Source organism: Rhagoletis pomonella, unplaced genomic scaffold (genome assembly GCF_013731165.1).
Source record: "Rhagoletis pomonella isolate Grant_MI unplaced genomic scaffold, Rhpom_1.0 Rhpom_scaffold_00004, whole genome shotgun sequence".
Classification (NCBI taxonomy): Eukaryota; Metazoa; Arthropoda; class Insecta; order Diptera; family Tephritidae; genus Rhagoletis; species Rhagoletis pomonella.
Genome location: NW_023458558.1, coordinates 11,110,546 through 11,136,264, shown reverse-complemented (window position 1 = coordinate 11,136,264; position 25,719 = coordinate 11,110,546). Strand labels below are relative to the sequence as shown.

General features: G+C 39.2%; 3 protein-coding genes across 3 annotated transcripts in view; all 3 read left to right on the top strand.

The window, feature by feature from the left end:
- The first annotated feature begins 1,445 nt into the window (after nt 1-1,445).
- On the top strand, nt 1,446-7,639 carry LOC118736990 (flocculation protein FLO11-like). Its single transcript, XM_036467191.1, has one exon. It carries the CDS (start codon nt 5,479-5,481, stop codon nt 7,420-7,422), a length of 1,944 nt encoding a protein of 647 aa, XP_036323084.1. The 5' UTR covers nt 1,446-5,478; the 3' UTR covers nt 7,423-7,639.
- A 136-nt stretch (nt 7,640-7,775) lies between these two features.
- Nucleotides 7,776-25,719, top strand: part of LOC118736981 (mucin-5AC-like) — a 31,150-nt gene continuing 13,206 nt past the window's right edge. The window contains exon 1 of the mRNA XM_036467178.1: nt 7,776-12,460. Within this exon, the coding sequence (XP_036323071.1) occupies nt 7,781-12,460 (4,680 nt within the window). The 5' untranslated portion in view covers nt 7,776-7,780. The remainder of the gene's footprint in view (nt 12,461-25,719) is intronic.
- Nucleotides 22,467-24,646, top strand: LOC118736998 (merozoite surface antigen 2-like). The gene has a single exon (XM_036467221.1). It carries the CDS (start codon nt 24,120-24,122, stop codon nt 24,627-24,629), a length of 510 nt encoding a protein of 169 aa, XP_036323114.1. The 5' UTR covers nt 22,467-24,119; the 3' UTR covers nt 24,630-24,646.

The following is a 25,719-nucleotide window of genomic DNA, read 5'->3' as shown; positions in this document are numbered from 1 at the left end:
CACCTTCTGCAGTGTTTTGGTAAGAGTGGTGAGTATTTTTATATGTGTGTAGGACTTTTCTGTATGCTCCTTTTTGAAAATCACTGAAAGCCAAGCAGATGTTACTTGTTGTTCGGCTGCTAGTGCTTGTGCTCATTTCAAGTTCGAAAATCTAAATCAGAAGAAAATCAAAATCTTCATTAGACGGTTGTGTGCGCGCTACGCGAACTAAAAGTTTTGAAAAATAAAATTTTCTTTTTGTGTTTTATTTTTTTTGGGTACTTTTTTCTTCTTGGATATTACGGCAGTGTTTGAAATAGTGCCGACGGTGTGGCGACGTTAGCGAGCGCGTATACGTATAATAATACTTAATTAAAAGTACATACATATTTATGTACATATGCAGACGGGTATAGACGTTATTGTTTTTTACGTTTAGTATTATTCGAAATGATTTGTGAAGTCGAAAAGGAAGCTTTTTTCTAGCCAGACATTGTACGCCCCCAAAACACGATAATTCTACATTAAAACGCTAACTAAAACAAAAATAAAAATAACAAAAAAAAAAACAGTAGTGTATGTATGTGCAAAGCGTTTGTTCACAAGAGTGGTGACATAACTTAGTCAAGAAAACGAAAATAGTATTAAAAAAAAAACACATACTGAGAAAAAGTGTATAAATTTTTTTTAGAAAGCAAAAAAAAAACTAAAAAATGCGAAACAAGCAAGCAGACAAGAAGAATTGATAGACAGCGGTTTATTTTTTGCGCGACACAAAGGAACAAAACCCAACAAAAAATCAAGGAAAATAGCAATATTTTCAACTGAAGTTAAATATTTTCTAAAATAAATTTCAACAACGCGTTGAATTTCATGTTGATTTTCTATTCTTGTTTATAATTTTTTTTTTTCGCAGTGTTCCAAAAGTGTTCCGAGTAATCGTTCGCTAAAAGTCTTCTTTTTGATCGTTCTTTTTCTTCACCCCTCCTTTTGCTCTATTTAACGAGCGTTTTCTTGAACAACAACAACAACAACAAATTTAATGTAAAAAGACATATGCGGCATATGTAGCTGAATAGTCGTCGTCAGTCGTCAGTCGTCAGTCACCCGCCAACCGCCCACCCAACTCCTCCCTCCTACACATCTTCAAAACATTTCTGGCCGCAATAGCTTCATTCATACATACACACACACACACACACACCGCACCGCGCGTGTTCTGCGATTCGTGCTACCTGCCTCTTCGTCGCTTCGTTTGCACACATAAAATCCAATTTTTATTTACTCGTTCTGTATACATACATACATACATATCGTCGATGTTTTTGCAAAACAAATAAAATAATAGCTAGTGAAAATACCGCCTATCATCAAGGCAATGCCTTCAAAGAATAAACCGTTTTTTCGCTCTCCTGTAAAATTTGAGTGCCGTACGATAGGCGGTTTTGCAATTGGGCGATGGGCGGTTTTGCAAAAACATCGACGATATGTATGTATGTATGTACCATTGCTGCAAATAATTCTGTATATTTCCGATTTTTTCGCACTCTGTCGGCGCCGCCATCGCCTTTGCCACCCAAAACGCTACTTTTCCTCAAGATCTTTGCTTGTACTTTGCTCCCTTCTGTGAGCGCACATTTATTATGTACTATGTATGTATGTGTGTATACAAATGTGCAATAATCGTAGGTGTTTGCGTGTGCGTCTTAGCCTCCCACCGCCAGCACGCGCATTTACTTACGCACTGCACCAGTTAGGCCACGTGTAATGTTGTAGTGCGAGTACCCTATGAGTTGTTGTATAGATACTTGTGTACAGAGATCAGCACGACTGCGGCTGATCATCAACGCGATGTGGCAACACCACACCATACATGCATACGGGGTATACATCAGACGTTAGCGTCAGCATCAGCGACGGCATCAGCGACCGCAACTCAATTGAGTGCTTATTGCCTTGTTTGCCATTGGTTTCATTTGTTTTTGTTGCTGTTGTTGTTGAAATTATTTTTAGACATTATCTATTTTAAGTAAATGCGCTAAGAGAATTGAAAAAATGAAGACGCAAACAGTTTTTTCCAATAGGCGGCGTACACATATGCCTACAGAACGAACTATTTACACGAATAAATCTTTCTATGCCTTTGCGTTTTGTTCCTCCGTTTCGTTGGGTGAAGGCTGGCTGGCTGGTTGGTTGGTTGGGGTTGATGAGCAAGAACAGGAAGCTGCATCCCATGCAGAAAAAAACTGGGAAAGTATTTACTGCATTAGCAATTAAAATTTAGTAAAAAAAAATTTTTTTTTCTTGTTTTGTAAACCAATTGAAAGTGCCAAAAATCGGCGCGTCTACTCATTTCTGTGATCTACTTTTGCCTATAAAATAAACCAGAACAGTTGCGAAACGTGCCGAATTCGTTCGTTCACTGGCAGTGCTGCAAAAATTACAACAAACTACCTACGAAAAATGTCATGAAAATAAACAAAACCAAAAACAAAAAAAAAAACAAAAAGAAACAAGTGTTGTGTCATAGAAGTCGAAAAAGATTTGTTGCATTCAAGAAGAAACGGCGCACGAAAATAAGTGAAATTAGCCAAAACAGTTGTCGCGGATTTAAATGCATTTCCGTTTGATTTTCCATTTGAAAATAAATTGAGAGATTAGTGCCATTGCGATTAGCTGAATACAGAATAATTTTTTTTTTGTACATGCTGGCATATGTTCTTTCCCACGCAGTCTTAAATAAATACACATTAGGGTGGTCATTAAAAAATCAATTGAAGAATTTTTTTCAGTCTCATCCCTCAATCGGTAATACCACGGTCACAGATATCACGTATAAAATTTGGTCCCGATTGGAGACGGTTAAGTCGTGTCGCACAGGGAACAAAGTACAGATTCTTCTAAAGAGATTAAAAAAATTTAAATTAATATTTTTTTTTCATCTAATACCCAAAATCGATACTACCATAGTCGAAGATATCACATGTAAATTTTGGTCCCGATTGGAGTCGGTTAAGACGCCTTCATAGGGTTATCTGAACTTGAACTGACTATAGTAGCATCGACGTAGGGGTTGAGGCTTAGGAAATTTGATGTAAAAATTTGCATCCTACATTTAAGGACCACCCTAATACACATATGTATCTATATTTTTTTGTACGATTTAATTACATACGTAATAAAAATATGATTGGTGTTATTGAGAAATGCGTTGAAAAACTGCTATAAAAAATTTTTTTTTTTTGTTAGTTGGTGTATGGTTTTAACCACGTTGCTAATTTTTGGTACCTTCAGATATATAGCACTGAAAGGAGTTACGATTTTGAATTCCTCGTTTACGTAGACCTACCATCTGTCACAGATTCAAGTTGTGCTAGACATGAACCCTTCAGTTTAATAATTTCTGCTTCTTAACAGTTACACTGAAAGAAACAAAATCAGCCTTATCGTTAGTTTCTCTCGAATTTTTTTCATCCGTTCGTAATGAGTTTTACGCGAAAACCAATTCTCCTAAATAATCAGCATGAAACAAAAAAAAAAAAAAAAAAAAAAACCTAGAGTTAAATAAACTGGCTCGCGACTGCTTCTGCTGTTAAATTGAATAAAATGCGAAAAATTTGTTTTGACTATTGTACGTCGTACTGCTTAACACTTCAACTCGCATCCGCTTTTAAGATTTTGAATTTTTGCGAGCTCATTTCTTTTTTGTCACGAATGTATTGTTATTGGATAATTTCATGCCATAAACATCATTGACCTGTGATTTTTTATTTTATTTACTGTACGCAAACTTGAATCTTGGATACGTAACAGCTGTTCATCCCTGCCGTGGAGCGTTTCAAACGGGAACTCCTTCATTGAAAAAGGAGATTATTGCATTTGTGAAGTATGTAGTAGATATTCTAAAAGTTAGCTCGAGGACATGTTTCTTGTGAAACGCTGCTAACCGCAACATCTGCTTCTTCAGTTGCTCGTAGCTATAACAAATATCTAAGTATGAAATTTTAAAGTAATAATCTAAAGAGCATATACTTAGAAAAATGCAAAAAAAAATTTAATTTCTCTCTAGCTACGGCTGTCTCACCCCAAGTATTCTGCAAACCAAGGTGTTTAATTAAAAAATTCTAACTTTTTGTCATTAAAAAAAAAAAAAAAAATTGACTTTCTTGCAATCTTCGCCAAATCACCAAACACGCTATGCGTACTTGTCCTCGTACCAAGCTTTTTCAATTCATCATTTTCCTTTCTATGGTTTCTTTATTTCTATTGATCTTTCTTTTTATTGTTTCTCTATGTCGTTCTCAAGATAAACGAGTGCTTTCATGGTCTCAAGATCAAGGTTGCGCCAAAGAAATCTTTGAATATATACTTTTTTTGACTGAGTTCAAAGTGACGCTAAGTTAAATTGTACCATTGACAATAAACTATTGAACGCTTATTTTATGTTTTTTTTTCGTATTTTTATTTCACTTTACTATATACTTATACTTCTGTACGATATGCGAGTATATAGTATATAGCTACACATACTAATATGTACTTTCCCCGAAGACGTCATTGTTTATCGACAGAAATTCGTCGACTGATGATGACAAAGAATTGGCAAGAACAGGGGCTGGCAAACCAACCCCAACTACTAATTAATTTGTTTATTTCACCTCGAAGAGGGCAAGCCAAAAGGCGCCACGATAGCAAATAATTCTTAAATGTTCTTACACTTAAGCAGCGTAGATTTGTACTTTCAACGTATGCAAATAGTTTAGCAGATACGTTGCATACTTTGCTGATCTAGTTTCTGCCAAAAATACGCTGAGTTGTTGCATTTGTCTCAATCACAATTGAAGGTGCGTACTAATGCACTACCTAATGCAACCAATCGCGCCATAACCGCCCCCCACGCCGGCAGCTAAAATAGCCAAAAGCTAAAATAGAAATGTAACGAAAAGTGTAGAGTAAAATAGCAAAACGATTTATTTTATTTTTTCTCTATATAAGCGGTATCGATCGATTCGGCCATTTTCACTTTGCACTTGAAACGCATTTCTCAATAATTAACCAGCTCTTTTAGCAGATAGATCGTTTGTGATTCTGATACTCGTCGATAGGTACGAGCATGTCTAAAGATCGTGTGAAGGCGCATAAAAAATTCGCCATTTTGTGTTGAGTAATCATCAGTGAAGTGAGTAGCAGCGATTTTGCAAGCAGCTGCCGAAATTTTAGTAAAATTTATTCTTTTACGAGTTTACATTTGCAATTGAAATTTGTATTTTGTATTTTGTGCTTTCAATTTGTTCAGAAAGAGAAATTTAATGTTTAAGTGATTTTTCAAAAATATTAACCACAAAAAGGTTAACCTTGAACGTACGTGAAAACCACACTGCATGACCGCAATCGCTACGATTTCAAGCCAACAATAAGAACTACTCGAACCATTTAAGCCAGCAATTCAATCAGCCAATTTCAGCGAACACCAACCCCACAGCAAGCAACGCCGCAGAAATGTCCAACGAATTCAGCGAAATGGTCGCCCTCAGCTGCCCCGACCTACACTCGACCAGCACCAGCGGCGGCAATGCCACTGGTGGTGGTGGCCAAGTTCATGTCGTCGACACGCAACGTCGCCTAAGTGTGAAACAGATGACGGCCACCCAGTTGGCCGCCATACGCGCTGCAGCCGCAGCTGAAATCAAAACTGTGCTCGCCGCCGCAGTGGCTAACTCATCGGTGTCGGCACCCGCAACGCCAGCTATCGCCACTCCATCCGGCGGCTTGATGACGCTCAACACTGGTAGCAGTAGCTCAATTGATAACGCAACACCTTTAGCCGTGGTGACCGCGAACAAATCTGTGCCTGCGACACCCGAGCTGCGTGTCATCTCCAAGCCGGGCTCGACACCGAATGCTGCGCCCATAACAGCGTCACTAAGCGCTTCACCGCGAACGCCATCGCCTAACCCCTATGACAACAACAACCATATCAGACCCGCCAGAGGTGCACGTCTCTTGCCGCTGTTGCCCGCAGCGCGCGAACGCATCACCTCACTGCCGAATGTGCTCGATGACGGCATGGAAGGGCAATTTTTGTCGCTTGGTAGCGATAATGCAACAAATGTTAGTAATTTGCGCGGTTCAATAACTAGAACAAACTCGCCAAAACCGCAATTGGAACTTCATTCGGTTGATAATCTGTCGAAAGGTCGCCGTGCGGTCGTTGATGAAGACGATTCGCGCAAGCGTTCCACTTCTGAGTCGTCAGCTGAAGAGTCAGAAACCCAACAAAAGCATCAAAAGATTGCAGATTCGGTTGAATTGCTGCGTATGCACCGCCGTCAGCGTGATTTAGCTGTTGCACGCGAAACTGAACCGGAGCGCTCCCTGTCACCCGTCTCACCTGGCGCTCCGGCTGTATCGGCCGACATGCTATCACGTTCACACCACGAACGCAGCGCGGCACCAGATCGTCTACACAGTTCGAGCTTGAGCAGCAGTGGTTCTGCGCTATCGGCTTCGGTAAATGCCAGCAAGAATCCAAGCAGGCGGGGTAGCGCCGCTAGCACTGCTGAAGAGTTGTCATCAACTCCCGCCACGGCGCTGCCCTCGCTACCCATCTATCCATTGGCTAAAACAACGTCCACGCCGAATATGGAGCGTCGTAGAAGCAGCTTGACGGCACTGTTTCCAGGGCCCTCACCGTTGGTGGCGCCCGAGCCGGTATTGCACACTGATCCCACGCTACCGAAAGATGACGAACTCACAGCAGAAGACGTTAAGAAAATTGTTGAAGATACACTGAGGCGTGAAATACCCACTGGTAAAATGGTGCATCGCACCAAGACGCCACCACCAGTTGGTGTGAAACTGGGTGTTAATCTGAAGAAAGTATCACCACCGAAATCGACAATTGGCATCAAGAAGAATGATGCGCCAATGTTGGGTGTTGTGCTGCGTCGCGTAGAGAAGAAGACTGTGCAACAGAAGAGTATACTCGACGACGATAAGCCGCTCTATCACTTTTCGATTGTACGCAGCGACAATAAGGAACACAAGCCAGCTACAGCTGTGCCCAAACCTAAGCCGAAGCCTACAGTGGGGCTACAAAAATCAGCGACCACAGCAGCAGTGCCGCCAAAACCCAATCCTGGTGGCATACTCACCGGACCACAAGGCAGTGGCGTGCGTCCCGCTCAACCGGCGGTGGTACAGCGGCCACCGCAGAATCAACGTCCACAAATGGGTGTGCCGATTACCATACAAAAGATCGAAGGCGATAAAATCATTATCATTAAGAAGTTTATAATCCCAAAGAACGGTAAAATACCGGAGCAGTATCTGAAGGTTGGTTGGACGTTGATGTCTTGTTCGTGTTCGTGTTCGTGTTGGTTTTCGTTTATGTGTTGGCATTTTGAGTTGTATTGTTCGTGCAGTGTTTGTCCACGTACGTGAACGTCTCAAGGTCAATGTGAAATTATGTTTTCTGTGATGTCACGACATTTGTAGCGTTTGGCATGAGGATTGGCATGGGCCATAAGTCCACATATTTAGTTTTCTGTACTATTTTTGTCAAATTTGTTGGTAAGGTTGAGTCAGGACGGGCGGGAAAAGAACATATTGCCCGCATGTACAATTAGTTTACTTCCCTATGAAGGAAATTCCTTAGGTAACAATACGATATGACAAAAATGAAAAAATATAATGTATTTTTAAAGGGGAAAATCGCGGCGCGATTCAGTACTAAAATTACATCTAAAAAAACGCACTTGAAACATTGTAACTTTGGCTCCTAATCTACTCTGCGAAACAAATGAGTGAAAATGTCAAGCGATCGCCGGCTGTACACACTGTTAAAACACCAATAACATCAAACAAAGCCGCATTGCTGCCAAACACCAGCGATGAACCACCACCACCACCTGTGTCCGTTGCAACAATAACAGCTACCACCTCGCCAATTTCGTCTACTCTGCAAAAGGACGCTGCAAAGGTCGCCAGAGCAAGTAGCAGTAAAGAAAACAGAAAGGCGCCAAACATGGCTGCTGCACTACCAACAGCCGTCAACGCCGCCGTTATGACAGGCAATTCACCTCCAGCAATCCCTGTCACAATCGCCGCGTTTGACAAGTCGTCGCCCATCACCGGTGTGGGTTTGCAACCACACCACATGACAGCGCCACAACATGCCACGGTGTTATCTGCTAGACGTACAGAATCTAAGTCCAGTTTGTGTTCGCCCGTATCTTCACCGCTGGCCGGTCGTAAAAATCGTCCACTCTTGCCTGCGAGTCCCAAGTCCACGCCACCGGTGGCGCGCAAGAACTACCATCTCTCGTACAATGCCGCAACTGGTACTATAACATCGCCTATTGCGATACCCGCGGTGCCGCCGCGCATGATGGCCGCTTTAGCGTCCAGTCCAGGCTCCTCACTTTCGCTGTCTTCGTCGACCTCATCGCCTTCGTCATCGCCCCCGCCCCCTGTGCCAATGCGCGCGCCCAAATATTATTCCAGTGGAAATGTACACCGTTTGCTGAATGCGAGCTCGAAGGACGGCGCTGCTGTACACTTAAAAGGTTACAACGGCGCACAAGCTGCCAAGCCAGTCGTGGGTTCACCGAACAATCGTATTGGCGCTGTAGTGTCTACTAGTGGCGGTGGTAGTGTCAGTGGCGCAGGTATGCGTTTACCAGAAGTCACTGCAGCCGGCACAAAATCCGAATTTGACTTGGATAAATTGGTGGCGCAGCAGAAGGAGCTGGAAAAGCAGACGGCTGCTGTTAAAATGGATGCAAATATCTATGATGCGGAAATTGAGATGATGAACAAGTATCTTAAAAGTCTACCCGATTACACTGAGCTCGACAAGAAATTGCATAAGGAGTTTCAGGAGTGCGAGGACTTGTACGACCGCTTGAAACGTCGACAGGCGCCGGGCGTTTCTAAGTCCAATTCCCGTCAGAGTGTTATACTAAGCGCGCCGACAGATCCACCGGCTTCAAACAGCGCGTACGCACCTGGAAATAATCTCACTAAATCGTCATCTATTAGTTTCGGTAATCCACTTCCTTCGATGCAAAGTCTGCAATCGAGCACCTCGGCCAACCGGTCGCGCCTGGCATACCCATCGATCTTTTCCTCTCTCGGCCCGCAGCAGCAGCAGCAGCAGCAACAACAGGCGCCCAAACTACAACGCAGTACCTCAAGCAACAGTATGCCGTATTCGAATCCTCCACAGTACGGTGGCATACAAGGGTTCGCGTCGCCGAGCGGCATGCCTCAAACGACCCAATTGTGTGCGCAACAGAAGAATTCAGCCACCAACGGCTCGAATCTCTCCCTCAACAAGCAGCTTATGAATGATTTTTGGACGGAAAATCTCGCTACATCACAAAATCATCAAACACCGAAGCGTTCCATATGGAACTATGAAAAGATTTGTGCGCCCTCGGTTAATACAGTTGGTGTTGCGGGTGCGCCGCTTAAAGTGGATGCACAAACGGCGAAGAAGCTCGCCATATTCGATCCAACCGTTGCTGAGGCAGCACAAAAAGAGCTCCACAAGCCAAATAAACTGCAGAAGAATGCGTCACTTTCGCATTTGGACATGAAGGTGCGGCAGGCCGTTACCAAAGAAGATCTCTACAAGCTAATATGCAATGAAAACTCACCCACCAGCCCCACAGCGCCCAACAGCTTTGTGAGTAAAGTTCCCATCAAGATCGGCACACAACAGTCAGCCACACAGATGCTACAGCCACAATCACAGCTGACACAGCCACAACATTTGCCTCAGTCGACTCCCCTGAACAAAAGTGTTTCCCTGTCACACGTGCCGTCTGCAGTGTTGGCGGCGCAAGCAAACTCCTCACACACCCAAACCCACCCGCAAGCCTCTACCGTTACATCAAGCAATCTGACGCGCTCCTCGAGTCGCACACACATACCCTGCTACATGAAACATTTGCCTGCGTTGAGTCGCAGCACATCAAACACGGCAATTCTGCTACCCGTTTCCCCTGCAGCAACAGCACAGCCCTCAACGCGAGACAGAGACGTCACTTCAAAGAAGATTAGTCAGCCAAAGGCATTGATGACCGATTCGGCAACAACATTGGTCACACCGGCGGCAGGAACGAATCCACTCCGCGGCTTACTCAAGAGTTCGTCGAGTTCAAGTGTTTTTGGTATTGGAGCGACAGCTAAATATAGTCCATTCTATATGCAACCGCAACAGCAGCAGCAACCGGCGCGCACTGGCGGTGACTCATCGTCAGCACAAACGACGCTGGCAGCAGCTGCGGCCACGCTGACACCGGCAACAACGTCTGGCGGCACACCGCTTGCGCCAGCAATGACAACTTCTTTGGTGGCTCCAAGTGAGAAACCGAAATCGGCGCTGAGTGATGAGTTGATGATACGGCAGAAGCAGTCGCAGGCGCTGGCACAAGTGCAACAGCAAAAGCAAAAACAACAACAACAGCAGCAGCAGACAAAGGTAGAACAGGCGGTGCCGGAAAGTAAACAACAACAACAACAGCAGCAGCAGCTGACAGATGCTAAGCAGTTACATACGCGAACACAAAAACAAAATGCCCCAAGCAACAACGTCAACAACAACATCAAAGTGACAAGTAAAGCGTCTCATGCAAATGCGGCTGATGCTGGTGCTGCCACTTGTACGCCCTCATCTTCGGATCGCAAATCGGAGAAGAGCAACAGTACGATCAGCACGAGCAGTGTTACAACAACAAATTGTTGCACCACGCACTTGCCACAGTTGTCGAAATTCACCTCATCATTTCACATACCGTCCGCCGATGCCAAGTCGGGTCAGCAGTCACAGCAAACAAAGCAAACCGCCACTGGCAGTGACAACAGCGCGAAAACTAGCGCAGCAGCTGCTGGTGGCGTTGAGGGCTACAAAGTTACCAAAGCACAGAGTAGCGCCGCTATAGAGCTGACGAAACGTCAAAAGGACGCCGACAATAGGATCGAGAAGGGCTTGAATGAAATGCTGAAAATGGGCAACAACAACAACTGTGACAATGGCACCGCCGTCACGGCGGCAACAGCGACAACGCGCGGAGCCGCAGCCGGAGCTTCGCAGCCAGTCAAAATTGCGGAAGCTAAAATTCTGGCAAGCAATGAAGTCAGCGCGGCTGCGCCTATGTCCAGCAGTGCGCACAGTAAAATGACTGAAGCTTACGGAAATGCGCAACAGTTGTATCAGCAACAGCAGCAGCAGCAGGCGCCTTTACAGTTGTCGAAGAAGAGTTACCCGATTGGCAAGTCGAACTCCACCTCGCAGATACCGTTTGCTTTTCAACGCCAAATTTTACAGCCACAATTACAGCCGATTCAACAACAGCAACAACTATTGCCACAATCGGACTTGCTGCGCCAAAAAAAGCCACAAATGTTGCAGCAACAACAACCCTCGCTAGCGCAAACACAGCAGCAGCACGCCTATCCGCAACAGAAGCGACCCTTCCTCAACTGGAACTCATTTGCCTGCTCGGCGATGAGCGGCGCCACAGATCCGTTTATGCAACACCACCAGCACGCGCACAAATTGCAGCACACTGCTTCGGCAACAAATGTCAGCAAGAAGCTGATGCAACAGCCCGCTTTCACCCAGCAGCAGCAGCAGCAACAACAACAACAACAACAACTGCAGCAGCCAAAAATGGCAGCTGGCTTAGCAGCTTTCCTGCAGAAGAACAACACCAACAAAGAAAATAAGTATGCAAGTGCGCTGCAGCAACAACAGCAGCAGCAGCAACAACAACAAACGCAATATTTGCCCGGCTTCTTGCCAGCTCAAAAGCAACAACAACAACAACAACAACAACAACAGGCCAAGTATAACTTTATGTATGCCCAACAACAACAGCAGCAGCAGCCTGCTCTTCGACCTGGCGGCAATGCGCTGGCGCACTCTGCCTCCTTTAGCGCGGCGCAAAGGCCTAACGCTTTCCAGGCGATGGGCAGCAAACCGCAACAGCTGCCTGGACAATACTACAACGTGCCGCCGAAAGTGCAGCAGCAGCAGCAGCAGCCATTGCAAGCCGAACGTAAAGTGTTGCAAACCTTCGAGCCATATTTGTATCCGAAGCATAGCAACTACAGTCTGGGCAGCATGCAGCAGAAACTATACCAACAGCAGCAGCAGCTGCCGCATAATGGTGGTGGTGGTGGTGGTGGTGGTGGTGTTCTGTCGCAACACAATAACACACAACAGCAACAACAACAACAGCAAATAGGTGGCGCATCCTATCATCCAGCGCCTCACGCGCTCACTCAATCCGCCTCCACATCGGCCATGTGCTTCGGCGATGCATACCGACCTTTGGCGCCACCAACGCCATTGCCCATTGCTGGCCATCAGCAACAAGTGCTGTTGCAACAGCAACAAAGTAATTCAGTTATTTTAAATCAATCACAAAATCAAATGTCCAAATCTGCACTAGCACTACACTATAGCGAGGTAGATTCTATATATTTCCATTTTATGTATTTTCGTTTTCGTTTCTATTTCTGTTTGATAATGTTTTTGGTTTGTTCTAACTACAGTTGTTTGTGCATGTTTTACGCGGTTTCTGAGTGTTAAGCGACTTCTTTGGTCCGCATGCAATCGCGCAATGCTAAGCAGTGAGTGACTAATAGAAATTAGTGTTTATATTTTTCTTTTTCAATCAAGTAAATATAGATATTAAGTATTTTATAGTGACCTTCTCTAATATTTTTGCCTGTCGAATTCTACGGAAACAAGCTTACGTTTAACCACTTCTATAATTATTTGCGCTTACGTTGAAAGCTACTGGCATAAGCAATTAAAAGTGATACGAGTAAAACATACTTACAGTTGTCCACAAAATAATGGCAGTGCGATATTTTGACCAGTTTGGCCCATATAAAAGAAAATTGTCGAACATAGTTTGTATGGAAAAAAACGTGAAACACCTTGAACTAAAAAAATTCTCAAAAATCAACGGGATTTTTTAGCAACTTATAACTTGCACTTCATTTAATTAGAATTAAATGGGCTACAGAACTGCATACCAAAATTTTTTCTAAAGATTCTGATTTAAAAGTTTGAAATTTTTGTGAAAATTTGCAGATTTTTTTTAATTTTAGTACAAAGTTTTAAATCTGATTTTATATGGTGTTTGTTGTATAACCAGCTAGACTTTTATAAAAAATTTAATAATAAACGAAAGATAAATAAACAAAAGACAAATATCCAAAACTGGCCAAAATATCGCACTCCTATTATTTTGTGGACAACTGTATGTTTAAATATCTGCATACATCGGGCATTGCTACGTTCGTTGCTATTCGAATTTAGTTATGGAATTTTCGTAGATTTCTTGAAAAATCGGACTACGATGGATTCAGTGATAGCTCCGTTTTATTAAAAGTAGCTAACTTATATTCTGAATATAAACCTAATTGGCAATAAACGGGAACTATGCAAACAAATCGATTCCAGCGCCAACTAGCGCGCCATTTTTCCGGAGGCCTTTCCCATTTATGAAGCGCTGATATTTAGCCTTAAACCTCAAGGCTTTTACATATAACTCGACTCCAGTGTCACCTATTTGAACGTAATTGGCCTTATTAGTTCCAAATACGAATATTTAGGGAGTTTAGAAATGTTATAAATTTTTGGCCGAATGAAAAACAGGCATAAATTGAAAAAAACCCCAAATAATAGTTTGACTACCAATTTTGCATGGCCCAATAACTACATTAATTTTTGGTTACGTAAAAACTGGACATAAATTTTTGCGCGTTACCAACCACTTTTTTAACTGTTCAGTTTTTTATATCAACTTATACAATTTATTAGTTGTTGTTGTTTTTCATATGCTCTTTTCAGAGTGCAATTTTAACGCCTTACCTTTTTTATTCTACTCGAAATTCAGTTAAACAATACATTCACCTTTTGTTTAATTTGGTGATAGACAAATTGCTGCTAACTCTAAAAACAAAACAAAAATATTCTGATGAATTGATAGCATCATCCTTTTTTGAGATCGCTTAAAAATAATGATATTTTTTAATAATTCACATATTTTCAATATTTTCGATAAGGCAACAGACGTGCTAAATATGATTAAAAATTATTTTAAAAAGTTTCTTCACTTTTTTTCATAATAAATTGAAGAGCAGGGGCAGGGTGAGGAAGAGCCACCCGCCCCCCAAGTCATTGGCTATTGTGTGACAAGTTGTGAAAATTATAATTCAAGGCTGCAAATTGATTTCAATAGTCGATATGCTGCGCTTTGTGACAGTAACCGTTACTGGAATTATAATTGCTTGCAATTGTGTTTACACGCGAATAAAGATCACGTACATATGTATATACGCCTGGTCCGTTATGGCAATGCGTATGAATAATGGCATTAATGTGAGATAAAGGCTAAATATGTCCGTTAGATATGCCATTTGCGAATCTAAACAAATTTCATTTTTATTATTAATCAGCCATGATTCATATATCTACGTATGTAACTATATTGTGGAATCGCAGTAGCGACGCCGTCTTAGCTAGGCAGCGAGTAAAGTTTATTGTTGATAGAAAATTTGTTTTTACGCTGACATTGAACTCGAGAACGCGTGCTTGCTTAGCACATGCCATTACGCTCAACCATTGAACGGAATAATAATTGATTGGGGAAATTCTTGCCACTTTCGCAGCTTGCCATTGTTTTTTTTTAGCGAATTTGATGTCCACACACAGGCATACAAGTCGTATACGCAACTTTTTGGTAAAGTCTTTACCTTATACAAATTTCTATCAATACCCTGTCAAAAAAAGTAAATTCAAGCAACTTCAATGTGAATCTTCAGAGACATTCAGTTGGAAAATACAAATTGTATACCTTTCTATTGCTTGTTATTATTGTAGTTTTGTATACGCGTACTAAGTATTTTTAATGTAAACAAAAATAGTGAGATTACTCATCACCTTATTTGCTTGCGGCAGCTGGCAATACATACATATAAGAAAAATAGAATGGCAGAAAAAAAAGCTTATAATACCGAAAAGGTCTATATTCCTACACGAGCGCGCTATTTTCTCCAACTCATCTGGTGCCGCATACTTCCCATATGTATGTACATTAGGGCGGCTAAATATTTTTTTGACTATGTGTAATTCTAAGCAAATTTGCCGAATATATGTGTCTAAAATCAATTTGGAGCTTACCAAATTTGCCAAAATTAGGTTTCGAAGAAAATGTAAAAATTTTCACTGTTACTCCCTCTGGTAGAAGTTTTAAGAAAAAGATAAGTGCTAAAATGATTCCTCATACCAAAAAATCCCTAACAGCATATTTTTATACAAAATTTAAGCACTTCCTTACAACACTACAGCGAAATGCCAGGAAACTTATTTTTGCAATTTGGCAAAATCCAAATTGATTTTGGACCCATAGTTTCTTCGGAAAATTTGCTTAGAATCACATGTAGAATCCTTCTGTGCTATAGTCGAAAAAAACGCCCGTACAAATTGACTCGCCCTAATGTACATATGTATGTACATATATATGTAGTACATGCAAACGACCGATTTTACAATTATTTATATTAACAAAACATATGTTTTGCGCAGCAACAGCAGCCGCGAAAATAATGTGTGTTAATTTGCCGCAAAATATGAACAACGTTATGTAAAGTGTATGTGTGTGTGTGTGAATTTGTTTATACAATGTCTAACACTGCCCAGTCGACAAAATGAGAAAGAGACAAGTTAAGAAAGTGGTGCCATTTTTTGAAGTCATCTCCTTCCATACAAAGTACATATGTATATTCGAGACTTTTTTGTATGAAAAAAATGCGTAATAATAATAATAATATAATAAACTGTAAGCTTGCAGTTTATTATACTAGAATTTAAAATATAAAACTGCATACTCCAAAAAAAAAGTTGAAAATTTAGATGCAACTTTGAAGATTTTTTATAATTCTCACATAAAGTTTGAAATGTGGATTTATAAATCAAATAGTAAACATTAAAAAAAAAAAAACAAGGAAAAATAGCCGAAGTTGATGAAAACTTTGCTGGCTTTAGCTGATCACCAGCGTATCTAGCTTAAGGATTTTCAAAGCATTTCCTCACATCTGAACAATCACTTGTATCAGAGCTATTAGAATTTGTGGGCCGATCGTCAGGATTTTATCTGCAGATCTTGTATGATTGAATAGTAAATAGCTCACAAAACTTCAGAATTTAAGCCTTATAGAAGAACTATCTTAAAGATTTTCCCAGTAGACATTGTTAAATTGATAAATAAATCGCTCACAAAATTGTACGGTTATTAATTAAAATGAAGGATACTCAGAGCTAAAGCTCATATCTGAATGATTAGTTATATGAGGGCTATAACTTATTGTAGTCCGATCTTGATGGTTTTCACTGTAAATTCTCTGCTGATTTGCCTGCTTATCAGGTTATCTGGTTAAAAATTATTATTCTGAGGTGTATTTTGTTGTTGTAAAGTGAATAAAAAATATAACCACATAATCAGATATCCAGGCAAGTGTAAACAACCACATTCAAATACATCTTCCGAAAGTAAAATGTTTTATTGAAAATCCCCTGCTAGAAAACGTTTACTTATTAGACGCGTTGCTAATTTTGCCTACTGGGTTTATAAGCCTGCGTTTGTATGTTTCATACTGCTGGTAAACTCATCTGCCAACTAATGCCGCACACACACACATTCGCCTCTTTTTCCCTTCCTCAAATTTAATTCGTCCACACTTTTCTGTTGCATTCGAGCAAATATGCCTGCGTGTTTTGTAGTGGAAATGATATACATAAATGAATAAGCCAAGCGCTGCTGTCGCCTTGGTCAGCAGTCAAATGGCGCTGGTTTGGCCTGGCACCCCATTACCAAATCACTAAACAGCTATGCGCGCAAATCGAGAAGCCACAAAATCAAGGAAAAAAGTGCATTTAATTTCAATGTCAATTGCCGCTTGGCATCTTGCGAGTAAGTATATGTATGGATGTATATTTGCATATGTACATACATACATACATACTGTTACTCCCGAAATTGAGCGTACAGCTCTGTTTTTGTGAATATTCGCAATGTTTTACATGTTAAATTTTTTTGTTAATTTTGTTTTAAAATATTGCTTATGTTTTAGTAAAAAAAATCTGAAAATTTTTTATATGGAAAATAATAGCGAAAAAATTCTCAAAAATCAAAGCAATTTTTTAGAGATTTGAAATTTGCACATTATTATACTAAAATATAATGGGCTATAAAACTGCATACCTCAATTCTTTTTAGAAATTCGTATTAAAAAGTTCGCGATTTTGCTGAAACTTTGCAGATTTTTCTTAATTTTTGGACACTATCTTTCTTGGATTAGCATGTAAAACATTGCGAATATTAACAAAAAAAGTGCCCTACGCTCAATTTTGGGAGTAACAGTATGTTCAGGCATAGATATGCTTATTCGCTATTTTGCTAAGAGTTCGTCGTTACTGCGAAAGATACTGCCTGTCTTGAATCTGAAATTTTCTGTTTCCAAATTGTTTTTAGACACATCCATTCCATTAATTTATTATACGGCTAATCATTTTGCAGTACATGAACCTGGTCTTTGGGGTATTCGTTTTAGCTGTTAAGATAAGCAGATGAAGACTTATACAAATAGAGGTACACCTTAAGCTAACCAGCTGGTGCAAGCCAAAAAGTTTTGTATTTTCACACGAGCATACATATATGTAAATGTGTATATATGTATATGAATGTAGGTAAGCATATGCGTAGGTATATTTTTTTTATATACTTTTTTACAAATTGCTCTTCGCTTTATTACTTTATTTTTTTCGTATTTCGCACACATTTTCTTGAAAGCAAGCGCATTTTGCGCTCCCAATATTGCATACATTTAGGTGCTGCAGTGCATTACTCATACGCCCTGTGTTGCTCGTGTGGTATTAACTACATATGTACATACATACATACATAAATAGTAATATCTATTTTTTTTTTAATTTTTTTTCTTAATATATATTCATCAAAGAATTTGTGTACCAAAAAGAATTACAAAAGGAGACTGTTTTGAGATTTATGTTTAAACCTGCCAAAGCATTTTACGACATTGCTTTATTGGCATTTTTAATGCAGTTAATAGCAATTTTATGTCATTTTTAACTGTAAACGGTTGTTGGAGTAATTAAATTTTTTAGAATAAAAAGATAAAGAGAGCATAAGTTTACATTCATATGTACATTATGTGAGTTCATGCGCACATGTGTTTGTATGTGAAGAAAATTCGTTGCTAGAAGCTTTGGAAATGATTATTTTTTTAGGCTACAGCGTAAACATACAACTGCTTAAGAAATCAAATTTATGTGCATATGCCTAAAAGCATTTTTCTTTAATACAATAGATTATCGGGATCGAAAACAAAATTACCAGCTTTCGAATGATACTTAATTGTTGATATCCAAAAGACTCTGAACTCCATACTAGTACATCCTATGTACATACATTTGGCTGGTCCAAGATATATATTTTTTTTTTGAAGCCAACGCCAGTACTGAAAAATATATAAAAATAAGAAGCCGCGTATTTTTTAATTTTAAAATCCATACATCTATTTCATATGCGAAAAATTCCTAAAAGTTGATTTTCCTGTGTATTTTTTGACCACCCTAATGTACGTGCCGTATACGTCGTATCGTGAGTGTTATTATTTTCAAGGATAATACAGTTTATTCCCTAACAAAACCCAATAATCTCAAGTTAAAACTTTTTATTAAAAAAAAAAAAAAATTAAAACATTTTTCTCAGAAGTGTTAAATAATAAAAAAATCAATTTTTTTTATTTATAGCACATTCAATTTTCGTGTAATAATGTGCTAAAAATGACATTTGATTTTTTAGAATTTTGTAATATTATTTTCCCTAATTTCCCCAAGTACTTTTGAATTTTCGCTGGCAGTATTTTTAAAACAAAACGTAAAAATGCGATTTTTATTTTTTTCCCGATACACACGTGCTCGTATTTGCCAAAAAATATTAAATTCATTTTCAATTAGCAAAACCATTACTATTTTTATCTGCTGACTGGGTGGAACTTAGTCAATTAGCGACAGAATGTCTGACAAAACGGAAGTTTCCGAACGTCACTAGCGCATAATGAAAGGAAAGTGGTCATGTGCTTTTCGTAGAAAAAGCAAGAAATGAAAAAAAAGTTTTGATATTTTAGCCGAAAGTACAATTAGCTTATTGAAAATATCATACATATCTAAAATAAATTCAAAGGAAAATTCTGGCAGCAGACTTGTACAGTAGAATTTAATGAGCAATTTTGTTGTAGTAGATTTTAACCCTCCAACTCCTACTTAAATGGGCATTTTTGACTCGTTATCAAAACAGCTATAAAGGAAATTCGTTGAAAATGTCCTTAATAGGTTAAAATGTTCCACGAAAATTTTAAGCAGACAATTTTACAGTGGGTCACCGAATTTGAAAAACCTTGTACGAGTTGAGATTAGTGCATAAGAAAGACAATGCAAAGACCTACACTTATGAGCATTAGGACGGAGCGATTTGTACGGGATGCAATTTTTGGATCTTCTGTACAATAAACGTAAACGATGAGCTCCTTTGATATTTGATGATCGACTGTTTCAACAGGATTGTGCTGTTTTACACAGACTTGCAATTTGTGATAATTTGAGTGCACCCACACTTGCTTGACATAGAGCTTACATGTCACACTTATTCAAGGCATCTGTTAACCTAGTAACTAAAAAAGCCTTCTTTGTATATGCAGAAAATACATATTTATTCCGAAATTCATAAATTTACTGCTTCAATGTTATAATTTAATTATTGTGATGATCGTCTCTCTCTCGTGTTCTTGATCTTTATTTCACTCGAATCGAAAGAGCCACACTGCTGCAACAACAGTTCATGTAATGTTCTCACTACAATGCTAGCTCTTAATTGACTTTTCGAATAACTTTTTGCATCTCACTATGCTCTCATCATTTCTTTATTACCGCTATCTAAAAACAATGTTATATCTCTTCTGCTGTTGCAAGTGAATGCGCTTTACATAATCTGAGGGTTATTGAGCAACTTTGCAAATGTAGCTCATTCAAGAATGGGGGAAAATAAAGTTTTACTCTTTAAAGGAGCGCACACTATGATCTCTTTTTTTTCTTACACACGCACATCGCCATAGTAACACTATTTTAAAGAAAAGCATTTTGAAATTTTCGAAAACATTTCAACAACCATCAATACAACAATGATGCTGAGGGCGACACTTACGCCAGCCACAACACCAACGCCAACGCCCGCTGCATTGCTTTGAGCATTTCAGCTGTAAGGCATGGCATCAACGCCACCGCTAACGCTGGCAACGCTGATGACTCCGCTGCTGAGCACACATAATAAATGTACACGAGCTATGTGTGTACGTATGTATGTAGATACGCCTCGCGGCCAGCTGCCGAACACTTTTATTCGTGGTCATTTTCGAAGTGAAGTATTTTGAAAATTTTTATTATTAGTGGCAAGCGAAATTCGGTTGTGGCGGGCGTGCATTCATTTTTAGCGTGGCGTCTATTGGATTGTAATCGTTTTGAAAAAAGAAAACTGAAAAAAATAAAAATAAAAAAAAAAACTTTCGAAAAATTTTACAAGAATTTTTACCAACGATTGCAATAACTTCGCGCTTACGTAGTGAGAAAACACGAAAATAGTTTGGTTGCAAAATTTTACTCATAAAAATGTGTTGAAGAAAATGGAATGCAAATTAAATTATTTGAAAATGCATAAAATTGGTGAATGTGACAAAATTTGTATGTACAAATTGGAAAATTGCGATAGTGTTAGATGTTTAGACGAATGAATGAAATAATTGGCGCTAAACTTGTAGTTGAAATAATTTTTGAAAATTTAAACACACGCGCAGTGATTTATGACCAAAATGATAACAAATCTTCTTAATTTAATGTGGTCATAAAAAAGCTGTATAATATAAAAAAGATGATTCAAATTTAATATAAAAAATTATATATCTGAAAATGCTTAGCATAAAACACATCCAAATATAATAACAAAAGCAATGCGCACAGTATTGACGCAAAAGACCCACAAAAACGGGAACCGACCAACTTCTAGAATAGACACAGCAATCAACAAGCAGCTAAAACGACAGCCATCCAAATCAAAAGAAAAAAAAAACTCGATGAAGCAGCGTAGCAATTAGGGCAGGGAGTAGAGCCGACTATTCGGTTAGTCGAATAACACAAGTTGTTTCAGAAAAGTAATCGACTTCACTTTCGACTTTTTTAACTAACCGCTCACTAACAACTTGTCGGACTAACCGTTCATTTTTAAATTTTCTACAAGTGGTTTTCATATTTTTTTTTTTTAGTGGTAAGCATTTTTTTTTTTTTTTTGACAAAACCCAACCGCGCTAATAAAAATAATTTTATTTGTGAAAAGCTTTCAGTATTCGAATAATTTCGATTAGTCGATTTTCAGACTACTCGATGGTAAGCCGTTAGTCGAAAGTGAATTAATTGAATAACAAAAAAAGTGCTAATCGACTTGTCGACTAACCGAATAGCCGGATAGTCGATTTTTAATAAGAGATCTAGCAGGGAGTTCAATCTAGATTTCTTGAATACCTGATAAAAAAAAAAAACGAATATTGAACGGATATCTGGATAACAAAATTAACGGATATTAACCGGATATACAGATTTTATTCGTATACACGAATATTCGAACGGATATGCGGTTATCCCAATTCGCAGATAGTCCCAGCCCTATTAGCAACACTAAGAAGAGTTGGCGTCGCAATACATAAACTATATGTACAGCAATTTTTGCCAATAGCAAAACCCAAGAAGTGGCCAAACGGTCGAGCATGAACATTGGCAATAGCGAATATTCTTAGACATGCAGCTATTTTTGTCATAGCTACATAATTTTTTTTTGGTTTTGTTTTTGAGTTCATAGAAAACATCAGCATTAATGATTTATTATTATTTGTTTCGCCGAGCGGCAAGTGAACACAAAGGGATATGCCCAGCGAGCCCAGCCCCTCTATCGCTCATAATCTCCCCGAGGAAGGCGCATGTAGTATATGTTTGTGGCTTGCATCTGGCAATCGTTGTCCCCCAGCGTGTGGGTTTTCACCCTTAAAAATACATAGTATGCATTTTTGTTGCTGTGGCAACCGAAAACTGCTTCCGTTAAATTTCAGATTCGATGCATTTCATAAGTTGTCGAGCGAAAGTTTCAGAAGCGCTGAAAATGCTGTTTTCAAAATATATATATTTTTTTTTTATTTATTAGCGATATTTTTTCAAAAGTAATATTTTAATAAAAAAAAAAATATGAAGCGCATCTTTTTTTAGTGGAAAATATTTCGCTCCGCAACTAATTGCTTGGAAAACTAAATGATTTTCGCCCATTTCACTGCTCATTTGTCTCTGTGTTATTTCCCAATCTGAATTCCAATGTTTAGCATTTAAGGTCAAATCGCGTTTCTTTGTACAAATAAAAGGAAATGCCGTTTTGTAGCTATAAACAAATGTGAAACGAAAATATACACAAAATGCGTCCCTTTAGCACACGTGTTCTGTGCACGCGAAACACAAACAAAAAAAAACCTGGAGGTTAATGCCCAGTAGAATGTCAGCATAAAAGATAACTGTTGTCATTGTACTTTCCATACCCTTATACCGAATTTGCACTAGCCATTGAAATTACAAAAAATACGAAAATTTTTGGCATGAAACAAACTGCATGAGGAGTTGTCTCGATTTTAACGAAACCGGTTTTTGATGCCCACCATAATTGTTTTAAAATTTTTTGTCATATAATGCAGAGTGTAAATTCAGCAATATGATTGGCATTGAAGGGGTAAAAAATTTGCGCCCTTAAGAAAGTGTCGTGCAAGGCGAAATTATTCAAGGAGGTGTTACTGGCGAATTTAGATTTTCGCCGCGGTACTTCCTAATGTCAAAATGATATGTTTGTTGTAAACAAGGCGAATTCATATTACACCAAACACATCATTTTGTCAATAGGAAGCACCGCGGTGAAAATCTAAATTCGCCAGTAACATCACCTTGTTAAAATTCGCCTTGGTGTCGTATTGTGTATTTTTTAATGCCTAATGCTGAATTTCCACCAGGTATTAAATGAAAAAAATTGTTAATGACCATGTTGGGCATACAAAATAACCGTGCCGTTACGTCAATAAAAATAATCATTATGTCTGTTTCCACATGGCAATTTTTAAATAGCATTCATTCCAATGCCTGGTGGAAATTCGGCACAATATTCTCTTTAAAAGCTGTGTCATTTAATGCTCAGTGAAAATACAGCGTTATGCAATGAAATGATAAAAATGGTAATGGCGAAGTCGGGCACAAAATAATGTACTGGGTTAGTAGAAAAAAAAAAATAAACCAAAAAATACTTGTCTGTTTTGACCTAAAATTTTGTAAGTGGTAAAACTGCTTCCAATTTTTATTTTATTTATTTTTTTTTTCATTTAAATTCTGCATAACCGAATTCTACAATTTTTATTAACAAACATTAATTAATTTATCGGTTACAAAATGATTTTTACCAGTATTACCAGCGCAGAATAGGACTGTAAGGCGACGATTGCTTATTACCACAGATTTATTAATTCCTGTTAGATCACTAATTATTATTATTTTATTTGTTTCGATACTGTGCGCGTTAGATGACCAAATTATTATTAAAAATAATTATGTACTAAATACATAATTAAACAAATGATTCAGTGCGAAACTTTCGTAAGTCAACAATTCAAAAAAGATATGTGTGAAAACTATGTGATTGCAAAATGCTTACATAGCAAAAAGTTCGAAAGATTTACGAAAACGGCAAACAATTTTTCGAAAATAAAGAAACCAAAAGTATTTCATACGTAAAACAAGCTGCAAATAAAATACAAAAGAAAGGAAGTAAAAACATTGCCAAGTTAAAGCACTCAGAAGATTCTTCAGATCAAACCATTCCTTAGAGAAGTATCAACAAAATTAACAAAAAAAAAAACAAAAACAAAACAACGCAAATAAAGGAAGCATACCTGAACGTAAATCAGCTATGGCCACAACATTCTTGAATCGCTTTCATCGCGAAAAGAGTGAACGCCAAGTGTTGGTGGCAGCGGCGGATCAGAATAGTGGCAATAAAACAAAGAAAAAAGACAAAGAAAATGCGGGCAGCAGTGGAGGTGGCGACGGCGTCACAGCAGGAGGAGGAGGCAGAGGTGTCGAAAAAACTACAGACGCCAACGAGACAGCGCCGTCGCAATCAGCTGCTAAATCCGCAACAACAACGAACAACGCAATGAGCACATCGACAACATCATTATCGCCATCGACGTCTGCCACCAACACTAACACAACAACTACACAACAACAGGAGCAGCAGCAGCAGCAGCCGCAGCCACCACGCCAACAGCGTCGCTACATACGCAGCGCAACAGCGGCGAGCGTAACACAGCTGCTGTCCGAAAGTTGCAACAGTTTGTTGCAAAGATTTCGGCGCAATCCGAGCGAACGACCCGATAAAACAGCAAAAGATCAGCAACAGCAGAAGAAAAATCGGTAATAGCAGCAAAAGCAAATAGTAAAGGAGAGTGGGCGGACAGGGCAGGGGGAGAATGCATTACTGCATCAAAAATCGGGGCGAAAGCCAAAAAAAAACACAGAAAACGACGATGGGTCATCGAGCGCCCTCGAGCAGCGAGCGAACGGTTGAGATCGCCAGCAGTAGCGCGGCATTATTGTCGTACGTGTCGCGGAGTGAACGGACACGCATGCAAGTGGTCCGATGCGTGCGAACTGCGTGTACGCAGCGTAGAAGGAGTGAAACCGCGTGCCGCCTTTGCGATTGCATTTATTTATAAGTAAAACGATTCTTCGAAAAGAAAACGCGTTATGTAAATTTTAAATTTTCAAGCGCGAAAGAAGTGGTGTCCTTTCGGTCGAAGTCAAAGCGCGTATTGTGCGCTGAGAGCAGATAGACAGTAACATAATTAAACTGTCATAATTTCATAGCTAAAAAGTGTTTTTTTTTTTGTTTTTTGTCTTGTACGCCAGGTTGTTGCGGTGTTTTTGACAACGCTAAAAATAGTTTGCCACATTTTGACGTTGCTGTCGATTTTTGTTTTTTTTTTTGTTTTTGTTATTGTTGTGTGTGAAAAATGGAATGCCATAACAATATGTCGCTATGAATTACGCGCGCGTCACAGTATATAAAAATTCTAAAAAAATTTTAATTATCAATAAAAAATAAATAAGAACCGTTGAATGTTAATTAAATTTAATTGCAAAATATTACGTCAAAAAGATTTCGGTGGTTTTAACTTTGCACACTAATAAGTAGTGTACGCCGCCGAAGTGATCCTTTTAAAAATAGCAATTTCTTTCTCTCTCTGTTTCGCCTCCACACTCGCATACTTTCTCTCGCTCTCTCACTTTCTGTTTGTTTGTCTGTCTGTCTGCCTGCCTGCCTGTCCGAAAAAAGAAAAGCAAATGTAAAACAACATACGAAATGTTGTCAATTGTTGGTGCTAATAATATTGAAAGCTTTTTCTCAGAAGCTATCAAAAAACGCCCACTAAAAATTCACCTTGTGCACATTAAAGTATATGTATGTACGTGTATAGATGTGTGCGCGAGCATGTGTCCAGAGAGCA